General features: G+C 39.7%; 1 protein-coding gene across 3 annotated transcripts in view; it reads left to right on the forward strand.

Moving 5' to 3' along the window:
• Window positions 1–17,491, forward strand: part of tesk2 (testis associated actin remodelling kinase 2) — a 36,706-nt gene that overhangs the window by 12,414 nt on the left and 6,801 nt on the right. For all 3 annotated transcript variants that reach the window (XM_061978972.1, XM_072915223.1, XM_061978971.1), the window contains 6 exons: window positions 1,048–1,348; window positions 1,528–1,647; window positions 4,089–4,210; window positions 11,581–11,629; window positions 14,589–14,735; window positions 16,342–16,424. In XM_061978972.1, coding sequence (XP_061834956.1) covers window positions 1,226–1,348; window positions 1,528–1,647; window positions 4,089–4,210; window positions 11,581–11,629; window positions 14,589–14,735; window positions 16,342–16,424 — 644 coding nt within the window. In that variant the 5' untranslated portion in view covers window positions 1,048–1,225. The remainder of the gene's footprint in view (window positions 1–1,047; window positions 1,349–1,527; window positions 1,648–4,088; window positions 4,211–11,580; window positions 11,630–14,588; window positions 14,736–16,341; window positions 16,425–17,491) is intronic.

Raw genomic sequence — 17,491 nt, forward strand, 5'->3', positions numbered from 1 at the left:
ATCATATAATATTTGTTGGATTATAAGAATATATGTGCAAATGTGTGCAGTACATGTATTTTTCTGTTAAAATGGAAAGAACGGGTACATTTAATAAGAAAAGATAAAGTACTTTATTGACGCATATTATTTCCAGACTTTTGCGGGCCGCATAAAATGATGTGACAGTTCAGATCTAGCCCCCGGGTCTTGAATTTGTCACCTTTGACCCACGTCATTTTAACATGAAACTTAAATTGTCCTCAAATCTACTTAAAGGTACCCTTTTAAAGTGTGATGCGTAAAACCGAAGTAAGTGAACTGCAAAGTAGCGAGGGGATTATTTGCAGTGTATTATTCTGTTGCTTATTTTTGTCTGTTTTTTTTTAAATGCCATAAACAAAACTGAGCCACCTTATGTGCTTTTAGATGGAGGAACGGCCCATATTGGCACCCGCTGCTCGTGGAGAGGAGCCATTTGTGCTTTGATGACCAATTCAACAAAAGATGTCACTAGATTTGTTGCTAGTGGCATCTTTTTGTGAAAGAGTATATAGAGGGTCTGATTACTAGCTAAATAGTTGGAAACACTGAAACGTTTTCTTATTCTGTGGCAGACAGAAGTTAAAGTTCCAATGATTGTCACACACACACTGGGTGTGGTGAAATGTGTCCTCTGCATTTGACCCATCCCCATGTTCACCCCCTGGGAGGTGAGGGGAGCAGTGAGCAGCAGCGTGTGCCACGCTTGGGAATCATTTGGTGATTTAACCCTCAATTCCAACCCCTGATGCTGAGTGCCAAGCAGGGAGGCAATGGGTCCCATTTTTTGGAGTCTTAGGTATGACTCGGCCGGGGTTTGAACTCGCAACCTCCCAGTCTCAGGGCGGACACTCTAACCACAAGGCCACTGAGCTGAGAAGTGTGTTATATATATGAGCAAAGTAGCACCAAATCTATTTTTGGCAGGCTGCCACTAATAAATGTTAAGGACTGTCTAGAGTAGGAAAATGACTCCACGATTCATTGATTCGTCTGTGTTCATGGTCATTTCTTCATTCCTTCCAGGTTCTGTCCGACATGTGAGATCTCCCCCCCTCGCCCGTCCTCGTCGACCCCCCCCCACTGAGCCCTCGACCTCTTTGCTCCAACCTTGTGCGCTTGTCATGTGGACAATAACATCCAGAACAAGACTCCCGTTAACCTCTCTGGTGTCGCCACCTTTATCGTCACTGTCATCAACGCTATGGACCGGAATAAACGCAACTCCATCGCTGGGTTTCCCGTGCGGCCCGAGCGCCTCGCTGAGGACAGAGACGGCCTTGGCGGCGTAGGCGTGTGTGAGATGGGCATGGGGCCGCCATCGCAGGTTAGTTCGTCACGCTCATGAAAGACAGGAAACACTTGGCAGGGTAATTGATGATAGTCCACTTCATGGGAAGGACTTGATAAAAATCTACATTAGAAACATGATCAGCATTTTGTTACCATGGCATCAATTGAAGCAAGTGGTCTGCTAACTAACATATTCATGGTGTTCCCCTCCAGGTGGGCAGGGTGTGCCCATCCTCCTACAGAGCCCTTATCAGTGCCTTCTCCTGCCTTACTCGACTGGACGACTTCACCTGCGAGTGGATCGGCTCAGGCTTCTTCTCCGACGTTTACAAGGTGGGTCACCTGATCCTCCTCCCTCCTTGTATTGATTGAGACTTTTATTAGTAGATTGCACAGTACAGTACATATTCTGTACAATTGACCACTAAATGGTAACACCCGAATAAGTTTTTCAACTTGTTTAAATTCATGGTACAAATATATGTGTACAGCTCTGGTAATGGGTACATTCGCACCCACCTGCACAAATGTACTTCAAAATGTAACAATCAAAATAAATATGACTTTTTTGTTTGTTTGCTATGGCATGCATATATAATATGCATTAGTTTGACCATTTAAAATCAACGATAATAAAAAGGAGATGCCCCAAAAATGCCCCAAAAACTTGGAAAAACGCGATTCATAGCGTTACTTTTTGGTGTAACCATCATGAGCGTTCTGTTCAGGTATATTTATTTTATATTTTGATAAATCATCATATTTATATATTTCTAAATTTAAATAGGTATTGATCAATCTTTAAGCTGTGTGTATTTGATTTCAGTTTGCTTTTGACATCTTATTTAGAATAGTAGTTGAAACTTTTACAACCTTGTGTTGCGCTCATGATGGCGTAACCAAACTAGATTTCATTTAATGATCTTATTTGGAATATTTATTCTCTTTTTTACATTCAGTATATTTAAATATTCATTTATAAACATTGAATACATTTCAAATATCAATAAATTGCAATTGCCTTCATCTTATAGGGTAATGTTTAGTTACACCAAGTCATGAGCGTAACACTAAGCTTCATCACTTTGACTTGTAATATCTCTAATTCTGGTGGTGTTTTATGCTTTTTTCTTTTTGAAACAGGTACTATACATATAATACAATAAAGTCCCATATAAAATTGTGTTTCTAGCAATACTTTAATTTTGCCTTTGAAAGTAACACTCCAATATCTATTAGTGGAGCTGTACACTTATACTATCAGCATAATACAGTCATCACACAAGTTAATCATCAGAATATATACATTGAATTATTTACAATCCGGGGTGTGGGATGTGGAGGGCGTTGGGGCGGGGGGGTTACGTTTGGTTGATATCAGCACTTCAGTCATCAACAATTATATCATCTGAGAAATGGACATTGAATCAGTGTAGGTCTGACTTAGTAGGATATGTACAGCGAGCAGGGAACATAGTGAGCACAGAAAGCACAAGAACAAGTATATACATTTGATTATTTACATTTGATTATTTACAATATTTACAACAATGTATCGATGTCCAGTTGGGTTAGGCAGAGACTTTGAATTGTAGATTGAAAGTCCTTGAGATGCGTTTCTTTTGTCTTCCTCTGACATTTTGAGGTCAAGTTGGACAGCAGTCACTTGAAGAAGGTGGGGGGGTTGTTATTGCTGTCAGTTTCTCGCCTTAGCCACCCGTCCTCAGGATCTGAGTCACGCGAGCATGCCCAAGCATGATTAGTCTGGCCTTGCAGAATTAATGCCTTTCCATCAACAACCACCTGCTATTTCTAGTATGTGGAAACACAGAAGTCTAATTTAACAAAAATAAGCATAACAGGCTTTGAAATAACGACGAGCAGCGTTTGAGATTTTAGCCTGCAGAATAGGGGGGAGGGATTTGGAAAGTTTGGTAGAAAAAATGTATCAGGACAGAGAATACTTAGTCCTGAATCATGGAGGTCACATTGCTACTGAATGAAGAAGAAGATGGGGGATATAAAGAGTGATGAACGTGGGTGTGGGGGCCTTCCGAAGACTGACCATCTGTCGTTCCTGCTGTCAACTCACCCCCCTTTGAAGTTAAACCTAGCACTTCGTAATGCATGATCGCAGAAACATTTGTGACACAAGATGGGGTGTTTCCTCAGATTTGCATGCTGAGAGTTTGCCAGGAAAACAATTAAGTAGGAAAAGAAAAAAAATACTTGAGTTAACCGCTGTTTATTGCCGTTAGCTGACCTTTTGTGATGCTTGTGTAATGCTAAGATTGTGTTGAGTGACATGTCGTGTACGCCAGTTTGAGCTTCAGCCAACCATGGGGGAGTTATGTCACCATTACCTAACAGCTAGATGGAAACTAAAAAATCCCGATAATAGCAAATTGATCTCACAGCTCTGCTTTGAATGACCTCCTTTCTGTTTCTATTACCTGTTTTTCCTTTCCTGCTGCACGAGCCTCACATACAGTACTATATACTGTAGATATTCTCATTGTTTTCTCAGGGCATTCAATCCAATTGAAACTGGACTGTTGAGTTTGTCTTGGAAGACGTTTAGTCTCTCTGACTAAATCTGACCAATCTAAGTCTAATGAGTATAAACTGGTAAAGACTGCTCATATGAGAGGTGTTTGAAGCATCTTCCAAGAAAAACTGAACAGTTTTGAGCTCACATATAAGTGCAATGTTTCCAGCCGATGATTGTTACCGATCATTTAGCATTGATGAGCTGTCCCTTGATGGCTTTGCAGGTGTGGCACCGAGCATCGGGTCAGGTGATGGCGCTTAAGATGAACAAGCTGAGCAGCAACAGAGCCAACATGCTGCGAGAAGTCCAGCTAATGAACCGCCTTTCGCATCCCAACATTCTCAGGTAGGTCCAGTCGCCAAAAAACGCCTTAATGTACGGGCTTACCCAATCAGGGGCCCCCGATTTTGACGGCGGAATGCAATGATTGCCGTTCAAAGCTGTCAATCACAAACAGCTCAGCTTCATCATGCAATTGTGTACTCTCTTTTTGGGCTGCGTTGTTTTTTCTACTGCTCAGCGAGGCTCAAATCCACATCGCGTGTGCAAGAGACCAGTGTAGCACCACCGTACTTGAAATTCACTGTTTTCAATTACACTTGCACAGACCTGCAAGCGCCCGTCACGAAGGGGATGTATTCATAAACGAAATTATTTAAAAATGGGTGATATTTTTGCATTGTTGCTGTGCTGTTGAGTGAAACCATGTATTTTTTTTTTCGTGGGTTGGGGTGGTTGTTGAGGTTTGGAGGGCATTGAATCCCCCGTCTCGTTCATGTTATCCTTCATTTATGCCTTAATGATAAAGTTACACAATGGGAAAATCAATTGATCTGATATGTTTGTTACAGTTTTAATTGATCTTGAAATGAAACGATGAAAAAAAAAAAAAAGAAAAGTTAAGCTCCTCTCGCAATTTTTCTGTAGCTTAGTCTAGCACAGGGGTCACCAACCTTTTTGAAACCAAGAGCTACTGCTTGGGTACTGATTAATGCGAAGGGCTACCACTTTGATACACACTTTAATAAATTGCCAGAAATAGCCAATTTGCTCAATTTACCTTTAACTCTATGTTATTATTAATAATGAATGATATTTATCTTTGTGGAAACACTGATCATCTTAATTATTTCTCACAATAAATATATATAGAAACAGATAAATATCAATATGCAACACTTTATTTTTATATTTTCTTTAAATGCACATTTTTCAAATTGAACATTTTGAAATGATCACTTCTAAGACAGTCTTGTGAAATCACAATATCCCATTTTAACTAGCTAGCCACTAACATTTTTTAACAAATCATGAATTACTTTGCACCATGTTTGTACAAATAATAACTCATGTAAAATACAAAAGTCAACTCTCAAATGTTTAAATAAATCATGTCTCACTTTGAACTGGACACCAAATCTGTTATCTGTTTCTTTATCAGTTACTGAAGACCAAGTCTTTAAAATATTTTCTTGGATTTTCAAATTCTATTTGAGTTTTGTCTCTCTTAGAATTAAAAATGTCAAACAAAGCGAGACCAGCTTGCTAGTAAATAAATAAAATTAAAAAAATAGAGGCAGCTCACTGGTAAGGGCTGCTATTTGAGCTATTTTTAGAACAGGCCAGCGGGCTACTCATCTGGTCCTTACGGGCTACCTGGTGCCCGCGGGCCCCGCGTTGGTGACCCCTGGTCTAGCTTCATTGCTCCGGTGGATAACTTAACTTACTACATTTTTCCAAGTAGTAACATCATTTATGGAAGCAGAAATGTCACATGTTACATTACTAAACAATTTGACAGGAAAAGCATGATTGTAACAAATCACATTTTATTTTATTAATACACCAAAAGGTTCCAAACACGGAAGTACAGCTCCATCCCTCCGAATACATGCCAGCTCCCGAAGCCAGGGCAACGGCACAACACTGGCGATCCGAGGACCTCACTTAATTATCCAATCTCTACCCTTTTTATTTGTTTATGAGTCTTAAGCCTTTTTCTTTAAGGTTGAAAAAGTCGCAAATTATGTGTGTTTATTTGCGGGAATCCCATTAACTGTGCTCTTTAAAAAAATTAAATAAGTTTTGCCCATCATTGATTGAAGGTAAATCTAAGTAATCCGATTTGACTATTAAATCTTAGCCAGCCCTTCCAGTAGCTGCACGCGATGTCAAACTTCCCATCCACAAACGTTGCCGCCTGTTAGCTCTTGTTAGCCCGCAGGCGTCAGCTGCGACTAAAAGCGAGCGAAGAGGCCTCGTTCTGTCGCAAGAATGCTCGCCTCAACGCTCTTGTTTGAAAGATTTGTACCATAAATCTCCAACTTCACCAGTAGCAACATGATAATATGCAACACTGACTGCCTTCCAAGTCCTCAGATGGACAGCCACTTTGGTCAGGTGGTATTTTAAAAATTGCATTCCATTCACCTCTGAGTCATTCAAATGTTTTTATGGCTTTTGCACTGTCTCATATTTTCTTCTATTTGTCTATTTATCTTCATGATAGAGTCATGGAGGAAAAATTACTCACCGAGCCAACATATCAACATGAGCAGCGCGTACCTAAAAGGAATTCTGTGTTAGTTTTCTGGACACACTTTGGCTACAAAATGGATGAGGTCGACCAAAAAGTAGAGTAGTAATTTATAGAGTGGGGTAATCCTGCATCAACTGAAATTGAGGTAAAAGGTTTTATTTTTCGTGATTTCTCATTCTTATTAACAACTTTGAATAGAGTATATTTCTGTCAAAAATGCAATTACTGTAACTAGGGATATAACGATATGAAAATTTAATATCAGTTATCGTGACCAAAATGATCACTGATATCTTTACCACTATATTGTTTAATGTGTTCAAAAAATACTTATACACATGGAAATTGTTTGAGCAAGTTATTTTCTTTTTTTAAATAACTAAAATAAATAGACATACTTTTAGAAAATCCACTATTTTACATGTTTTGTGTTTGTTTCACTGATAGTGTCTTATTATTTTATCTGTTTTAATGGCTACGCTTTTATAGGTTATATTCCGTCACGTGACTTTTGAACGGAAGTAAACAAAGTGGTGGGCCACCAAACCAACATGGCTACTGTGCAGCAAACAGTTCGAACTGAGTACGCAATGGCCCTAAATCTTACCATTAAAAGCATATACGAGCAAAAAAATCAAACTATGCAATGGAATAGATCACTATACATTGTCAAAAAACATTTGTCGAATGATCACAAAGATTATCCGTTTGTCGCGTTCCCACTAATGTCCAACTATCTGGTGGTTCAGACATCATTCTACACAAAAAAACAGATTAAAACTTGTAAAAGCATGGAGGTCTACAACTTCTTTGTTTGTGGCTCGGTCAAGGAGTTTGGTATCAAGACTCTCCCAGATAAATCATGCATCATTTTTGCTCGGGTAAGGTTGCATGTCATGATTTAACTTTGCGTCCACACAGCCATGTTTGATGCCTTAATTATTGTTGTTACACATGCTGTTTACAAGTATGTGTGTTTTTCCCGTCTGTATCAAAATATAACGATAGCTCTCAACGTTGTGTATGTGCTGAAAGCTTCATTTAAGATTGCTGCCATTAGTAAAAGCTTAACTCTTTTATGTTTTGCCTACATTTGCTTTCTTTTATTTAGACTCCCGAGTTGGTGGTTCACGAAACACTCGCAGCAAAAAAGGGTAGATTACCGGTACCTAAAATTTAGTTTAGTCTAGAGGTAACATGACCTTAGTAAGCCTACATTGAGGTCTCAAGAGTCACATAGAAGAAAACATTTTTTTTGTAGAATTTAATCGTGTGCAAATTACACAAGAATTAAACATTTAGTAACATGTGATATTAACTATTACATGCATGGTTATATATTTTGATGATTATGGCTATGATTATGGTTTATGACAACTTTGTATTGAAAATCTCAGAAAATGTAACGTTTCAAACACTGTAAACCATGATGATCAAAATTATAACAAATAAAGGCTTGACATATCTTACTTTGCATATAATGAGTTAATATCACATATTAGAGGGACAAGCAGTAACAATTGGATGGATAGTTTCAAATTTGAAGTTAATTGCTGACATGAATAGACTTTTACACCATATTCCAATTTTACGAGTATCACATGTATAATATAATGACTGAGAGAAAATCTGGTTGCAGGAAAACATGCAACTTTTCTCTGACTACAATTGAACATTCACCTACCAAAAATGCAAGCATTTGACCACAAACTTAGTCGCTGCTCGGTGACATTAGTCTAGCGGCAGATGTGAATGGGGGCAGCCCGCCTTGGGGCCAGTCAGAATCTGTTTCTCGTCAAGCTCATCTAAATGAGAAGGCATAACATGATAGGCTGTGTTAGTTTACTTGTTGTATTCAGATGAAGTGCTAGCGTTACTGCTGCTGGGATTAGATAAAAGCGGTTAAAAACGCGACATACATTTATAGGTATTGTGTGTTTAAATGTTTCAGCATATTGCTTGTATGTTCTTCTCTTGATGAACAGCTTTATAATTGTTACAAGTAGCACTGTTGCAATCTTTTCTTGTTAAATGTAGTCAACTTTAGAGCGCTTGGTGCGCCTGGGCACGATCTGACATCACTACGCATATTGCGTAATGACATCCTCCCCACCCGGAAGAATCAATAAAGGTAACCGTTTGAAAAAATGGCAAGCGATTCCAACGAATTGATACACTGGGAACCGGTTCTGAACAATAACTGTTTTTTGATTCCCATCCCTATATATCAATCATGTTTTTTTACTCATGTGGATTTAAAATGGTAATACTAACTGTCGGAAGTAGAGATGTCCGATAATGGCTTTTCTGCCGATATCCGATATTTATAATTACCGATTACGATATCAACCGATACCGATATATACAGTCGTGGAATTAACACATTAATATGCCTTATTTTGTTGTGATGCCCCGCTGGATGCATTAAACAATGTAACAAGGTTTTCCAAAATAAATCTACTCAAGTTATGGAAAAAAAATGCCAACATGGCACTGCCATATTTATTATTGAAGTCACAAAGTGCATTATTTTTTTTAACATGCCTCAAAACGGCAGGTTGGAATTTGGGACATGCTCTGAGAGAGTATGTGGGGGTTGGGGGGGGGGTTTGCGGGGGGTGTATATTGTAGCGTCCCGGAAGAGTTAGTGCTGCAAGGGGTTCTGGGTATTTGTTCTGTTGTGTTTATGTTGTGTTACGTTGCTGATGTTCTCCCGAAATGTGTTTGTCCTTCTTGTTTGGTGTGGGTTCACAGTGTGGCGCATATTTGTAACAGTGTTAAAGTTGTTTATACGGCCACCCTCAGTGTGACCTGTATGGCTGTTGACCAAGTATGAATTGCATTCACTTGTGTGTGTGAAAAGCCGTAAAAATATTATGTGATTGGGCCGGCATGCAAATGCAGTGCCTTTTTAAGGCACGCCCCCAATATTGTTGACTGGGTGGAAATTCGGGAGAATGGTTGCCTCGGGGAGGGGCACTGAAATTCGGGAGTTTCCCGGGAAAATCGTATGACTGGGAGACGCAACTGCTCTGTACTTCTCCCTACGTCCGTATACCACTCCGTACAGCGGCGTTTTAAAAAGTCATACATTTTAATATTTGAAACCGATACCGATAATTTACGATATTACATTTTAAAGCATTTATCGGCCGATAATATCGGCAGTCCGATATTATCGGACATCTCTAGTCGGAAGTTTCACCTGGGTTATGATTAATACCATTTAGGGTTACAACCCTGCAATAAACCATTAGTTGTGTGGATGTGAAGCAGCACTGACTTTCATCCCCCACAGGGTGTTTTTTGCAGTGTGCAGTGGGCTTGTGTGTCTGTGTGTATGTGCATGCATAAATGTGTGTATCTTTTACAATGCCATCTTTGTGGTGCACGCCTCCTGCAGCAGAGTGTGTGTTTCTGTGTGTTGTCAGCAGACACAGAAGGGTGGTCATTGTTTGCTCAAATCCAAACAAGTCGGCCTTTTCTCCGCTCGTGGGAGACCCTTTATGACTCTATGTAATGTCGCTTGCTCACATGTTGGTCTTTCCCTCCATTAGAGATGTTTTCCAACCTCAAGAATGTAACGTGGTGTTGGTGGAAGGAGGGCGCAAGATTGTGAGTGTTTTTAGGCTGCAGGGGGAAAATGTAAGCAGTGCAGGTGAAACTATCAACAGCAGCAATTTCATACCTGCAGGGGGTATATGTCTGGTCTTGTCTGATGGAAACTCCTGTGCTCTCTCGCTTCACTTTAAGTTCATTGAATGAGTGTCAACAATCTTGTCAATAAAAAGCAACAATATGTAGCTACCTTGCATGTCTACTTATATTTACCAATTGGCTTACAAGTCTTAAAACTGCAACCAAAATGGACAGCAACCTTACTGCTTTAAAGGGGAACATTATCACAATTTCAGAATTGTTAAAACCATTAAAAATCAGTTCCCAGTGGCTTATTATATTTTTCGAAGTTTTTTTCAAAATTTTACCCATCACGCAATATCCCTAAAAAAAGCTTCAAAGTGCCTGATTTTAACCACCCGTCCATTTTCCTGTGACGTCACATATTGAAGCCAACACAAACAAACATGGCGGAAAGAACAGCAAGCTATAGCGACATTAGCTCGGATTCAGACTCGGATTTCAGCGGCTTAAGCGATTCAACAGATTACGAATGTATTGAAACGGATGGTTGTAGTGTGGAGGCAGGTAGCGAAAACGAAATTGAAGAAGAAACTGAAGCTATTGAGCCATATCGGTTTGAACCGTATGCAAGCGAAACCGACGAAAACGACACGACAGCCAGCGACACGGGAGAAAGTGAGGACGAATTCGGCGATCGCCTTCTAACCAACGATTGGTATGTGTTTGTTTGACATTAAAGGAAATACCCTCATGTCAGCAGGCCAGGGAAGCTAGGGTCGATATTCTTCTCTTGATCATCTTCGGGACGGTGTGAGCCAAGACATCCAGGGGGTTTAGCTCGCTCGTCTGCGGGAACAAACTGCCGCCATTGCTTGCCGTGCTAGCGAGGTCCTTTGTCCCTGAATTGCTCACACACTCCGGCATATTCAATGGGGGTCTGGCGGCAGATTTCTTTGACTTTATCGTTGGAAATGCATCTGCTTTGAGTGTCGCAGGATATCCACACATTCTTGCCATCTCTGTCGTAGCATAGCTTTCGTCGGTAAAGTGTGCGGAACAAACGTCCAATTTCTTGCCACTTTCACATCTTTGGGCCACTGGTGCAACTTGAATCCGTCTCTGTTCGTGTTGTTACACCCTCCGACAACACACCGACGATGCATGATGTCTCCAAGGTACGGAAAACAGTCGAAAAAACGGAAAATAACAGAGCTGATTTGACTCAGTGTTTGAGAAAATGGCGGATTGCTTCCCGATGCGACGTCACATTGTGACGTCATCGCTCCGAGAGCGAATATTAGAAAGGCGTTTATTTTGCCAAAATTCACCCATTTAGAGTTCGGAAATCCGTTAATAAAATATATGGTCTTTTTTCTGCAACATCAAGGTATATATTGATGCTTACATAGGTCTGGTGATAATGTTCCCCTTTAAAGGATCCTAGTTGATTCCTATAGTCTTTCTTGAAGGTCACAATTACATGTGTGTTTTATTATGTGCTAACATGCATTTACCACTGCTTCTACTGTTGCAGGTTCAAGGGAGTGTGTGTGCATGAGGGCCAGCTGCACGCTTTGACGGAGGTAAGACATTTTACTTCCTAGCTTTCTGTATGACGCCATCAGCGATGGACGCAACATGGCAGCAAACTACCGTATTTTTCGGAGTATAAGTCGCTCCGGAGTATAAGTCGCACCGGCCGAAAATGCATAATAAAGAAGGAAAAAAACATATATAAGTCGCACTGGAGTATAAGTCGCATTTTTGGGGGAAATTTATTTGATAAAACCCAACACCAAGAATAGACATTTGAAAGGCAATTTAAAATAAATAAAGAATAGTGAACAACAGGCTGAATAAGTGTACATTATATGAGGCATAAATAACCAACTGAGAACGTGCCTGGTATGTTAACGTAACATATTATGGTATGTTAACGTAACATATTATGGTAAGAGTCATTCAAATAACTATAACATATAGAACATACTATACGTTTACCAAACAATCTGTCACTCCTAATCGCTAAATCCCATGAAATCTTATACGTCTAGTCTCTTACGTGAATGAGCTAAATAATATTATTTGATATTTTACGCTAATGTGTTAATAATTTCACACATAAGTCGCTCCTGAGTATAAGTCGCACCCCTGGCCAAACTATGAAAAAAACTGCGACTTCTAGTCGGAAAAATACGGTAGATTTGCTCCTGTGGAATATAAAAGGAAACTCGGTTGTCCTCAGGACATATTTGCCGCGAGCAGGAATGTGACGCAGGCAACGAATGCGGTTCACTTTGCCATCTGGCCATTAAAGCTCAGAAGGTTATTTGGCATCCCGGCAGGTAAACATTTGCACCCAAAATAGATGTGTAATTAAATATCTTACATAATGTGGCTAGAACTCTGAACTCTGATGCCTACTTAAATAATAATAATAATAACTATAATACATCATATCTGTAGTCTTTTCTAATTTACTTAAAATAGTTACACAAACTAGACACTTGATTAAGTACACGCTAATATTGGCCATTGCTTGACTTGAGGATTTTGAGCACACAGCCTATATTTAACACACACACATTTACAAGTGTGAATGGCATCATTGATGGACACACACTGCAGTGGGTCTGGCAAGTAAACAGATCCTGTTGTGTTACGTCACGACCAAACTGAACTCAAGTGGCGGCCTCATGCTGTTTAGCTGTTTTGTCATTTGACCCCCAAATAGACTCGGAAGGGCGAGGGGCACACGGCTCCCATGAAGTGTGGCCTCTTCATAGGCTGTGTTGGAAAACTGAAGCTAAGTTTCTGTTGATAATTGTTTTTCCTCTTTCTTCTGGCTTCTGATTGGTTCATATCATAATCTGCTCTAACAGTACCTCACAAACTATTGGAGGATTACACTAGTTTTTGAAGCTGCTCGCAAACAACGCGCCTTTTGTTTATTTTCTTAAACAGGCACACAGACTGCAATGCAGTAGTTTTCACCATTAACTTGAGCAGGCCAATATTCTGCGACACCTCCACTAATTCTCCTCTTTTGTGATCCACATCATATGTTGCCAAAAAGGAATAATTTACAATTGCATGACTCCTGATATATTGTGATTACTATGATAGGCTGTGATGTATAAACAAGTGCAATGCATCTTTCTTTGGCATAGCTACCTACTTAAGTTCCTATGAATGACACTGGAGAACATTCAGAATTTTTCAAGTGTTGTATTTTAGAGCAGTGTTTTTCAACCTTTTTTGAGCCAAGGCACGTTTTTTGCGTTGAAAAAATCCGGAGGCACACCACCAGCAGAAATCATTAAAAAAACGAAACTCTGTTGACAGTAAAAAGTAATTGTCGCAATTGTTGGATATGACTTTAAACCATAACCAAGCATGCATCACTATAACTCTTGTCTCAAAGTAGGTGTACTGTCACCACCTGTCACATCACACCCTGACTTATTTTGAGTTTTTTGTTGTTTTCCTGTGTGTAGTGTTTTACTTCTTGTCTTGCGCTCCTATTTTGGTGGCTTTTTCTCCTTTTTTGGTATTTTCCTGTAGCAGTTTCATGTCTTCCTTTGAGCGATATTTCCCGCATCTACTTTGTTTTAGCAATCAAGAATATTTCTGTTAGTTTTATCCTTCTTTGTGGGGACATTGTTGATTGTCATGTCATGTTCGGATGTACATTGTGGACGCCATCTTTGCTCCTCAGTAAGTCTTTGCTGTTGTCCCGCATTCTGTTTTTGTTTACTTTGTAGCCAGTTCAGTTTTAGTTTCGTTCTGCATAGCCTTCCCTAAGCTTCATTGCATTTTCTTAGGGGCACTCACTTTTTGTTTATTTTTGGTTTAAGCATTAGACACCTTTTTACCTGCACGCTGCCTACCGCTGTTTCCGACATCTCCAAAGCAATTAGCTACCTGCTGCCACCTACTGAAATGGAAGAGTATTACACGGTTACTCTGCCGAGCTCCAGACAGCACCAACACTCAACAACAACACATCATTTGCAGACTATAATTACTGGTTTGCAAAAAATATTTTTAACCCAAATAGGTGAAATTAGATCATCTCCCACGGCACACCAGACAGTATCTCACGGCACACTAGTGTGCTGCGGCACAGTGGTTAAAAAACACTGTTTTAGAGGATGCTTTGGTGTCACTGAATTGATTTCCTGTTGTGCCATTTAATAGCCATCAGCCTCTCATGGCCTAATTCTGCACCTGATCACCAACTTAGACCCAGGTCTTGATCCCATCTCAGCTCTTTCCAGTTAACTACTGGTGTTCCGTGACACGCTCACATTGGATTAGCCCGTCTTTGTGCGTTTGCATGCGAGCGCCGAGGTCACGCAAGTTCTTTTAGACTCGAGCCGGCAGAGGCAAAGACTGCTGTCGCTCAGTCAACAGAGTTTACATCTTGTCCTTCTGCCATGCCAATTTTTGACCCAGGACCTACTGTTGTGTCCAAGATAAACCTTAAATATTTTGTGTATGTCACTATGTTGATATTTATTTTGTGCTGTTTTGGTCCAGTACATCAACGGTGGCAACCTAGAGCAGCTTCTGGACAGCAACAAGCACCTAAGCTGGCCGGTCAGGATAAAACTGGGCAGCGACATCGCCAGCGGACTGGCCTATCTGCACGCCAAAGGCATCTTCCACCGGGACCTCACCTCCAAGGTGGGTGTGCTCCATGCAACACAAACATGTCATTGGCAGGCTATTTGGCTAAATACTGCCCCCTACCAACCATCACAGCAAGGCATGGATGTGAAGTAGTCATGACATAATTTAAACAATTACTGTAAATAATAATAATAGTGACTAAAAAAGTACTTAAAGAGCACAGACCCCCATCAGGCCTTAGCTCCCGATAGTAAAAGAAAGAAAGAAAAAAAAAGTCCTAAATTCAGCTAATGATCTGGATCAGTCCCACAATGTAATCATTATTGCCTTATTCCATTTCCTGTAAGATAAGTGAAAATCCCCCAATTACTTTTTAAGAAACCTATAGAAGAATGAAAGAACACCAAGTGAACACTCCGGTCAGTCATTCACTGTCTTTGTCTCTGCACACACACACACACACACACACACACACACACACACACACACACACACACACACACACACACACACACACACACACACACACACACACACACAGAAGCATAAGGTAACATAGTTAAAATCAGGGGTGCCCATTACGTAGATCGCGGAGGGTGTGTCAGTCGATCGCCAACTAGGCATTGAAAAAATAGTCCTAAAAATTTGCGATCAGAAATCTTCACTATGACGTCACTTTCGTCACTTGATTGACATTCACGGCACCCGAGGGTCTTGTGAGATGACGCTGGCTGCTGTGAGCTCAGTGTGAAGGAAAGAAAGACTGTCAGGGAGGCGAGAAACTGTTTTTATTTCAACCATACCTCCTGTCAAAAGCCTAAAGACTGACCACATAGTTCCTGTCTTCACAATAAAAGCGCTGCTCTATCCTGCCTGCGCTAACAAAATAAGAGTCTCAGAAAGCTGGCGTGCATGAGTTCGCAAGCCACAGAGTTTGCAGCCAATGTATTTCTTGTAAAGTGTATAAAAAGGAGTATGGAAGCTGGACAAATAAGATGGCAAAAAGCAACCACTTTCATGTGGTATTGGACAGAAAGGAGGACTTTTTTTCTCCTCCATTAAAAAATGTGGATGTTGTCAGCACTACTGTCTGATTCCAATCAATGCAAGTCATCAGAATCAGGTAATACACCAACTTATATTCTTGTCTTCATGAAAGAAAGGAATATATATGTGTTAAACATGCTTGTATTATCATTAAACACCTTTTAACTTGTTAACAAAAACGTCTCTTTCATAAATAAATAAATATAAATTATATATATATGAATGAGGTAGATTCCTTCGACTCTGTCATTTAAAAAGTAGCTCGCCTGCTGAAAAGTGTGGGCACCCCTGTTTTAAATAATCCAGATCAGGTTTAAAATCTAATCACTTGGAGTCCTAGTGGTGGGGGAAAGGTCGGGGTCAATATGATGTCATCATATCATTCGCATAATTTTAACTTGTGGCAGCCTTAAATGTACTTGTGAGTAAATAACTATATAGGAAACACTGACTTGTTCCTTATCCTGTTTTGGACATTTCCGGAAATTTTATAAAAACCTGCTCCTAACTTTTAGAATTATTTTGCTAACTAACTGACAGACAGACAAACCAACAACAACTAATACATAACCTCCTAGCAGAGGTAATCATGACAATGGTGTCCTCTTTACAGAACTGCTTGATCAAATGTGACGACAACAGCTACACGGCAGTGGTGGGAGACTTTGGATTGGCTGAGAAGATCCCTACTAACTTGTAAGTGCTCCACATTACGCCCACCTTAGCAACCACTAAACTCAGGTTAAGATTGAATAAAATGTTTCATTATTTATTGTGCTTTCACACTAGTCTTGTCGGATGTCAATATTTTGGTACCGATACCTAAATCTACTTCGATACATTTCAAAATAAAGGGGACCACTAAAAAGTCATTATTGGCTTTATTTTAACAGAATATTACTTTGACTAGACTATGAGGGACAAGCGGTAGAAAATTTGGACGGATGATTGGATTCTTAATCTACTTGTTCGCTTACTGTTAATATCTGATTACTTTCTCTTTCAACATGTTCTATCTACACTTCTGTTAAAATGTAATAAGCACTTACTCTTCTGTTGTTTGGATACTGTACATAGATAGGCCTGGGCTGAGAACACATTTTGCTTATCGATATATTGACCTACCTGCGATGATGTGGCGACTTGTCCAGGGTGTACCCCACCTTCCGCCCGATTGTAGCTGAGATAGGCTCCAGCGCCCCCCGTGACCCCGAAGGGAATAAGCGGTAGAAAATGGATGGATGGATGGATATTGACCTACAAATTAATGCCGATAAACAATATTATTGCCATTATTATTTTTTAGACCAAATTAACCTCTTATGTAATGATAATACATACAAAATAATGCATGGATATCCTTTTAAATGCAATAAACTTTAATTTCCTGTATATTTTAACATTTTAATTGTAACGTAAACTTAACCATTTTCAAGTTAAATAAAAAAATAAAAATAAATACTTTGTAAGCAAAATCACATTCAAAAACAATAAAATATGTTAAGGTGGGGTTTGGGTGGCCCTCAACTATACACAACCAAACAATAATTAAAATGGCTAAATAAAGTATTGACAAAGTTGCTCTTCAAAATTGAATATGTAGACAAAAAAGGTTCTGTGCTAAAAAGAAAAGAGTAGCACCAGTAGTACTAGTGAAACGGCTAAGCGTACAGCACTGGATTGTTGTTTTTATAGTGTATTACGGTAAATGGAAAAACGGAAACAATGTTGTTTTTATGGTAAAAAACAACAGAAAAAACGGC

This window comes from Nerophis lumbriciformis, linkage group LG19, assembly GCF_033978685.3.
Source record: "Nerophis lumbriciformis linkage group LG19, RoL_Nlum_v2.1, whole genome shotgun sequence".
Classification (NCBI taxonomy): domain Eukaryota; kingdom Metazoa; phylum Chordata; class Actinopteri; order Syngnathiformes; family Syngnathidae; genus Nerophis; species Nerophis lumbriciformis.